Genomic DNA, 9,252 nt, shown 5'->3' on the forward strand with positions numbered 1-9,252 from the left:
TAACTGGAAATTGTCACGAACGAAGTTCTCTAGTTCACGTCGCGATTTTACAGCATGCGGATCAAAGTTACGCAAAACGAACATTTTTGCGCTTCGCTTTCCAGCTCCAAAAATGTTGACTTCTATTTCGAAAACGCGCTTCGTTTCCAAGGTTTCTTGTTTAGGGGAGGCGCATTCTGCAGGCAGCCTGCATTCTGCAGGCTTGGGAAGCGCAGGAACGATCCCTGTCGTAGACAGAACGAAGACTTGTCGTGGTTGTTGCGCCATTTTAGTAAAGTAGCGCAAAACAAACTCTACGCTAACTGTCTACGCCTCGGAATGCAACGGGACAACTTGAAATCAACTGTGCCTCCTAGTGAGAAGGAGAGGCAATGATTTCATTTGTTTTACTGTAAAATCAGTTTTTGCACGCGACTGCAGAAGGTACGTCGCTATTTTCTTATTTCACTGTCAATTGATTGTTTTTTTGGCAATCATTAGAAAGGAGATCAAGCAAAAAATTCGAAATAGAAAATTAATAGTGAGAGAGCACCTTCTACGCCTTGTGCAAGCAAAGTAATACGTTGATAATTTATTGTTTACGCAAATTTATATATATTTTAGACTTGACTACCCAAATATCAAAATTCTAGAAGAATTACATAGAGTAGCCGGTGGCTAATAAGTGAAAAACGCCTGGCGTGCAAGGAACAGAAATCTTTTACGCCAATAAGTTGTGGAACTTGCCAATGAATTTTCGCAAAGTAGACTTTATGTCAATAGTTCAGTGTTAATTAATTATTGAAGGTGAATAACAACATGAGAGCCATCTATGCAGATTATCCGTTGTCAAAGGCAGTAGCGCTTCGCTGTGTCTTGGGCTTCAAACACCTTTCGTTTCGATTTTCGAGTCGCCCCTCTCCCTCATTATAATAAAGTTAATAAGTTGATATCAAAAACGGTTTAGGAGATATTCGGCGATTCATGGGGCAGGACGGAGTTTCCAATGCGAAATGTACGAGTGCTTGTACGTAACAATCGGCGGAGAGCCAATGACGTACACTTTGTCGCGCACGCGTCTTAAATCAGCCAATGAAGTAAATAGTTAACGTTCCATGGAGACCTTGTAAAAGAAAAAGGGCTCGTCTAAGACGAGTTCGAATTGCCTAAGCTTCAGATTACGCATATCGAAGCTTCAATGAATAAGCTTTGATTTTAGCCGTGACATCGTTTTAGTTAAGGGGGACGTCAATCGAGAAAAAGCGGTTTGAAAGTTGTGACACCGCTTGACCGCAAAATGACCGCACCTGATGTCCGCTCGTTTAGCTACAAACACGTAGCAACCTACAAATACATTCAAAAATCGCATAACGGCCGAAATGGTTTAAAAATTGAGCTGGCATCGATCGCGCACACACTCGATCGAACCTACCAGGACGATGCAGAGCGATTTCATTACGGAAACCTTACCCATACGCGTTCGCGCAGTGCGTGCTTTGGCAAAGCCACGTCTTTTTCAGGACGACGCGCTCGCAAATTAGGATTCTTCGACGCGTTGCCTATTGTTTGGAGCATTATCGGATCTCGCGCAAAAAATTTAAGAAATGCTGCGTTCTTTTCGATTTTTCTAGGTGTTTTGGGCCGCTGTGGTCTTGCCCTGAGCACTGTACGCCGCTCTCGACGATTCATCTGCCAGTGGTATCACAACAACATCGACTCGGCTGCAGAAGTTACATCGCACCAGCGTTATAGGCCACCTGCGAAGCGTTCATCGGTGGCGTCAATGCCTGAGGAAGAAATCGAAGTTGGTCCTATACGCACCGAGATATTGATCTACATTTATAGGTCTCTCCCACTCCCACTGCTGCGCGTCCAACTGAGCAGCTTGGATTGATCGAAGGAGCAGGTTGCTGCATCTGTTCAAGTCCAACAGTTGCTGTTTGAGAGGGAGCAGCTTCATCAGGAAATGGACTCGGCGAAGGCGTATCTAGGTGAATGCGTGGCTTCGTAATTTGTGACATCACGTTTACCGCAACCTCTCCTCAGACACTTTCTCCGAGCATTTGAGCAACGTACGTGGCGATTTGGCTAGAGCGGTTGCAAAAAACGGTGAAAAAAATTTGGGCGTGAATTTAGAACGGTATATACAGTCTACTCACCGTGATTGTATCGGACAGATGTACTACTCGGTGACATTGACCAAGCTCGAGCCCATTGTAGCCGTTTAGAAACCAAGCTGGAGCTTGTATTACAAAATCAGAGAAAGTTGTGTATTATGTTTGCCTTGCCGGTCACCCACCTCTGAATGACCAAAAATAAATCTATATCTCACACTACAAGCCCCTCGCTTGATCCGAAACCGAAACGCGCGGGGCCAAACGACACGCGAACACGTAATTTACTTTTCGCGACCGTCGATTCCTCCCTCTTTCGTCCCTTCGCCCCATTTCAAGCCGTTCCAGAGTGATGACTGAAAACGCTGCTCCCGAATACGCATAACCCCGGATAGCCCCCCCTGGACTTCGCCGCGAAATTCAAAATGAGAAAGGCGTACCATCGTTCCGCAAACGCGCAACGATAGTAGCATGATTTCTCTAAGATTTGGTCGAAGGATTAGTCGATCGCATGCATGCTGATCGAGCAATCCTTAATGATAGTGCAAAAGTACTTTTCCCCGTTTTCTGGCTTCGATCCCTTAGCAACTAGCCTAGTTCTTTCTGCGAAAGGCATCGAAATACTCGTTTCTAAAGATCGGTCGAGGCGATTTCCATTCGGCTCCTTCGTTTGCCTACAATTACGCTTTAAAGTATCGTTGCTATGGCCGTATAGGACCGTTTTCTAGAGTCTACGCTGCGATTCGCGATCTGGCGCCCACTCGAAGCAACGTTAAAAGGAATATTAAAATCTTTGGTCGAGGCGATTTTAGATCTTTTGCCTAGTTCCGAAGTTAGTGTGCGACTTTGTTTTCATGGGCGTGGCTAACGCCGCACTGCGTTCTACACCAAAAATGCAGTAAAGCGCACTGAACTAATTACTGTTGTACTTCCCGAATCTTTTCTAATCTATTGCTAGCAAACTGTGCCACGTAATAGGCGAGAAACAAAGAAACGGTATCGCAGTAGTGGTAGCGCGCCAGGGCGTCACCTGGGGAACCTAACGGTCGCATACGTCACTAGCCAATCACATAGCAGCACGTGACCTTTATATACGCACTTTGTCGAACGCCTACGTGCTTTACATCATTGGAATCTTACGGGACAGAGTATTCCAATGATGTCATTCCCGATGACGCACGACGAACGACACGGACGCTGGCGTGCTTTAAAGACGGGAAGTTTATGCGTGGGTGCTCTGTAGAGAGCAGCTAGAAAGCTCGCAGAAACAAAAACGCAGATAAGCCAAAAACACGATTATATGACTTCAAACCTCAAATATGCCCACCAGACCCTACACCCAAATTAAACTGCATAAAATTCTCTACCAAAATCCAGTAAAATAATTGTAAATGCCCCTAATCTACTATATAGGATTAGAGCTATAAGTTGACAATTTTCGAAAACACGAATTTATGAATACTAAATAGAGATTACATCCAATGACGTCACTTACACAGTCTTAGATAGACCTCTGAAAGCGCTCTCGAATGATATATAACACGACCGCAACGGACCAAACGGGACGTTAAGCCTTGTTCACAGTAACGACGCTCGGCAAGCGGAGCGTCGAGCTTCAGCGTAGCGTCAACGATCGTAGCGTTCAGCGTAGCGTTCAGCGTAGCGTTCAGCGTAGCGTAAGCCCGTTCGCAGTACACTATTGGTCCACCGTTACTATATAACGCGCTCTAAACAAAGAAATATTTGCTACTATTTCGATCTGATGATGCCGTGAATTGATGAATCTCTCGTTATTTTGATGCTTCTCTGGACGATTACCGTAGGCTCCGTCCAAAGCCCAGGCGACAATGTTGGGTTCGGCCTCGAAATGCCTGCCGGAACAAGTATGGTGCCTATCACTGCTTGGTGCAGGAGCTGCGTATGTGATAGGCAAGGCTTTTTTGCCTATTTGAGAATGTCGCCGACCACGTTTGAAATATTGCTGCAAATTGTAGGCCCTCGTTTAGTTCATGCAAGAGCTCATCTTAGTGCAACATATGAGCGCCCAGAAATATCTCCCCAGGAGAGACTAGCCTTAACAATCAGATGTTTAGCCACAGGCAATTCCCAATCAGTTTTGAGTTTCACATGGGCAAATCAACCGTATCATGCATCGTTAAGGAGACATGCACGGCTTTATGGGAAGGCTTAAAGGAAAATTACGTCAGATGTCCGAGCACAGTGGAGGAGTGGAGGGCAGTGGCAAAGCAATTCGAATGTCGATGGAATTTTCCAAACTGCGTTGGAGCAATTGACGGGAAACATATCGTGATTCAGGCACCAGCAAACGCTGGACAAGGGCACGCATTCCATCGTCTTGCTAGCTGTGGTCGACGCGAACTATATCGTTTTATATACATTGACGTTGGCAACAACGGCAGGCACAGCGACGGCGGAATTCTCTCACTCTACCTTCGGAAAATCTTTCGATGATGAAACTCTCGGTCGCCCACGTCGCAAAAATCAGACAACTTCCACCTTCCTTAAGTATTTGTAGGCGACGAGGCATTTCCACTGAAGAGCAATTTATTAAGACCGTGCTCCCCGGGGGAGACATTTGCCGGTCGCAGAAGCCACCTTTAACTACAGGTACAGTAGCTTGGATCCTTACAAAAGTAAAGATGAGCTTACAGGTTGAGTCGATCTTGAAGAATTGTCGAAAATCCTTTTGGCATCCTCGCCTCCCGATGGCGCATATTTCGACGACCAATCATAGCCCTTCCAGAAACGGCGACAAAAATCTCTCTTGCAGCAGTGAGTTTGCATAATTTTTTACGCGTTATTGAGTCAACCGTATACTGCCCTGCCGGATTCGTCGACGTCGATGAAGAGAATAGTATTACTTTGGGAACTTGGAGACAGGACGGTGCATCGACAGACTTGCTGCCAATGGCGCATTCTGGAGGGAACTACACTAGGGGAGCAGCAAGTATAAGGGACAATTACAGAGACTATTTCATGTCTGATGAGGGATCTGTGCCGTGGCAGGAAGCACATGTTCAAAGAACCTAGGCATTAAGCTGAATATACCGCGCCTCTTAGATATTAGTATTATTAGTATGAATAATAGTATATTGTAGTATGTAAATATCACTACACTACATATTGTCAAATTCAACTCCATTAAGACCTCCTCTACTTTTACCCTTGCTAAGGCACGCTTAGCTGGAGACAGACGATCGATGACGGCAGCCACGTGCTTGGCAAAATGACTCGACTAGTCTTCAGTATTTTTTTTCTACTCTGGGCATTCTCTTTAAAAGGCCAATGCGTTTGTGTTAATCATTGCTATTACAGGCATACCTTAAAATCCAACGTTTCGACAAACGTTTTCTGCTCAGCATCTTCCCCAATGCTTCTCTTCCGTTTCCTTTTCCTTCCGCTCTATTCTCCTGTCCTTCTAGCTCCAGCCCACTACGGTGCCATTTAATTAATAGGTCTCTGTATGTATATAAACGAATGTCGTTCATAGGTCTCTGTATGTATATAAACGAATGTCCTTCATAGGTCTCTGTATGTGTATAAACGAATGGCGTTCATAGGTCTCTGTATTTACATAAACGAATGTCCTTCATAGGTCTCTGTATGTATATAAACGAATGTCGTTCATAGGTCTCTGTATGTACATAAACGAATGTCCTTCATAGGTCTCTGTATGTATATAAACGAATGGCGTTCATAGGTCACTGTATTAACATAGACGAATGTCGTTCATAGGTCTCTGTATTTACATAAACGAATGGTGATCATAGGTCTCTGTATGTATGTAAACGAATGGCGTTCATAGGTCTCTGTATGTTTATAAACGAATGGCGTTCATAGGTTTCTGTATGTATGTAAACGAATGGCGTTCATACGTTTCTGTATGTACATGAACGAATGGCGTTCATAGATCTCTTTATGTATGTAAACGAATGGCGTTCATAGGTCTCTGTATGTATATAAACGAATGGCGTTCATATGTCGCTGTATGTACGTACATAAACGAATGTCCTTCATAGGTCTCTGTATGTACATAAATGAAAGGCGTTCATAGGTCTTTGTACATATATAAACGAATGTCGTTCATAGGTCTCTGTACATATATAAACGAATGTCCTTCTTAGGTCTCTGTATGTACATAAATGAATGTCCTTCATAGGTCTCTGTATTTACATAAACGAATGTCCTTCATAGGTGTCTGTATGTATATAAACGAATGTCGTTCATAGGTCTCTGTATGTACATAAATGAATGGCGTTCATAGGTCTCTGTATTTACATAAATGAATGTCCTTCATAGGTCTCTGTATGTATATAAACGAATGTCCTTCATTACATAAACGAATGTCGTTCATAGATCTCTGTATGTACATAAATGAATGTCTTTCATAGGTCTCTGTATGTATATAAACGAATATCCTTCATAGGTCTCTGTATGTACATAAATGAATGTCCTTCATAGGTCTCTGTATGTACGGTCGAGAAACTCATGGCTTATGCTACAACGAAAAATAATGTCTTTAGTCGAAAAGACGAGTCTCGTATGGTTTACCAGGTAAATTGGAAATTTTCATTTTGAAAATTTTGAACGTCGGACGTTCCGCTGAAAAGTCGGTCCAACGACATCCAAACTCGCTGGACGTCCAGCAGCGAGTCCAACACCGACTTCACGTCACTCAGTTGCGTTTCGAGAGGGATAGCGTATTCAAAATCCTAAAACAGAGTCATAATAATATTAAATAAACACTTGAAGTGGTCAAACCTTCAAGCAAGGCAAAAGCTTAATCGCCGAGATTATTTTCAGGCAGTCCATGGTTTTCATCAGAAGATCTTCTGATCTTTCGATCAGCAGGAACTTTTCCTTGTAAGTGGCGATTTTAAGTTTGTACTCCAGGACTTCCTTCACCTAAGCAGTTTAACCAACTTGTAATGTGCCAGACGTCATAAAATCTTTCGTCGCGCGGTACCAGATTCAAAAAATCTTCCGTCTCTAACCTAGCGGAAATATTGGACAAACTCTTCAAAATCACTCTTTAACCGTATACGCACCCCCAGTACGTTCCTTAAAAAGAATCCAGCCAAGTTGCGAAAACCCGCCTCCTTCCAAAAACGGCTGCTGTTCGTCTTAATTGTGCTGGGTTTGACGTCAAATTCTGCAGCCGTATCTTCGTGCAGCTTCGACAACGGCGTTTTGGGGCTGTTATATCTTTCAAAAACACATCAACTTGTGCCAAAAATAAAGGTGAACGTTTTACCTTTTTCTCAGCAACGACATGGCTTGTCGCCTTGGTGACGCCGACAAAGGCACGTTGCTTCACAGGTCGCCACCTCTAACGAGTTCTACAAAAAAGATCGAATATCAATCTAACGACAAATTACCGCCTACCGTCGAAGCGCTTTGATTGGATTCCTCCTAACAAAAGTCATTATTTAATTAGTTATCCAATTGCAAGCAACTGTAATACCTTTCACTCAATAACCTTTCTTCAAACCCTTTTACAAACCCCTCTCCCCCCGATTGTTCAGCCCTCTCCTCCGCCGCCGAACCTCCGAAGTTTTCAACAGATCTAAAAAATTGACGTAAGTGTGCAAAAAATTAGGAAAGGCGGAAATACTTCCGGTGAAGAACAGTCTCTTCAAGAAAAGACAACAGCTGATATAGTGGCCACGTCGACACGTAGGGAGGCCCTTCGTCCCCTGTTCTACGATCCCGCGTCCTTCTGAGCTCGCGAACGTACTTGTCTCGGAGCGATTTCCAGCGCCGCGAACACTCTTCCACTGACACCCCCTCCAAGAGCGTGGAAACGACACGCCATGCGTTTTCTTTCGCCCTGACGTCTTGATAGACCTTGCTTTTAACCTTCCAGAGGCAGGGATAGCCTCGAACAGCTTCGATAATACTTTCTTCGGACATATCGTCAGTGAATACGCATGTTAATTTAATTAGGTGGCACATGTGATACAAACTGGATGCGCTGATTTGTTTTACAGTCAACCTCACATTTAACGACCTCTGAAAGGGCATAAAATTTAGGTCGTTATTTGCGATGTGTCGCTAAACCCAATGTACGCGTTTATGAAAAGTAAAGTCCTTGTACGAGCCTCACTGACATGTGTGACAATCATTTCAGCTAAGTATAACAACTCGCGAGCAATCTACGTTTCATTTAAGGGTTCCAAGTACTGTTCGATGCGTTGCTGCTTCTGGGTTTTGAAGTATTGGTCTGCCATGTAGTCGCCGATTTTCGCCAATTTCAGGCACTCTGCCTCAGACCCTTGAATTGTGCGAAGATAGTCCAATGCAGATCCAATGCTTGCCATAGCCTCCTTGAACGATGGAGGAGGAGTAGTATCAATTATTTCGTCATCATCGTCGTCAGAGCTAGAGCTTTTATCGACTGGTTGTCTTGTTTCTGGTAAAACTGTGTCCAAAATATCATCAATGGAGTGTCCCTCACTGCTAGGCCCCACAGCAACGCATTCGTCGACATCAACAAATTCAGCCCAGTCAATCCCTTGTGTGAGACCAGCTCCCTCCGCGTTGCTCCAAAGAGGAAAGAAATCTGGAAGACGTGGTTCTTCGGCTTCTTCACCCACGCTGCGAAATCCTGCGTGACAATAGCAATTGCGTATGACTTGCGCATCAACCGATTCCCACGCTATTTTTAGCCACTGTAAAGCGTGAAGAACGTTAACCGCGAACGGCGTTTCCATTTTGTAGCAGAGCAATCGCTTCTTAACCAACAATTGTCTATAGTGAAACTTCAAGTTCTTTATAATGCCTGCATCCATTGGCTGAACTATAGACGTTGTGTTTGGAGGGAGGAAGAATAATTTGACATTTGACAAGGCTACCTGAGGATGGCCGGAAAAATTGTCGAGGATCAACGCAATTTTTCTACTCAGGCCAAGCATTTTAGCGTTTAACTTTCTCAGCCACGGCTCAAATAACTGCTTCGTCATCCAAGCACTCTTGTTAGCATCGTAAGCTACGGGAATGTTGGCCACACCACGAAAGCAGTGCGGCTTCTTGCTTTTGCCAATAACAAATAAAGGCAATTTTTCACCCGTAGCGCTGGCGGCGACAAGAACAGTTAGGCGTTCCTTCGAATGCTTTCCACCTCGGCACTTTTCACCTT

At 44.1% G+C, this 9,252-nt stretch overlaps 1 protein-coding gene across 1 annotated transcript; it reads right to left on the reverse strand.

Annotated features, from left to right (window-relative positions):
- Positions 1-8,269: 8,269 nt before the first annotated feature.
- Positions 8,270-8,905, reverse strand: LOC136194865 (major centromere autoantigen B-like). The gene has a single exon (XM_065984115.1). The coding sequence runs from the start codon at positions 8,903-8,905 to the stop codon at positions 8,270-8,272; it is 636 nt and encodes a 211-aa protein (XP_065840187.1).
- Positions 8,906-9,252: the final 347 nt, after the last annotated feature.

This window comes from Oscarella lobularis, chromosome 13 (assembly GCF_947507565.1).
Source record: "Oscarella lobularis chromosome 13, ooOscLobu1.1, whole genome shotgun sequence".
NCBI lineage: Eukaryota > Metazoa > Porifera > Homoscleromorpha > Homosclerophorida > Oscarellidae > Oscarella > Oscarella lobularis.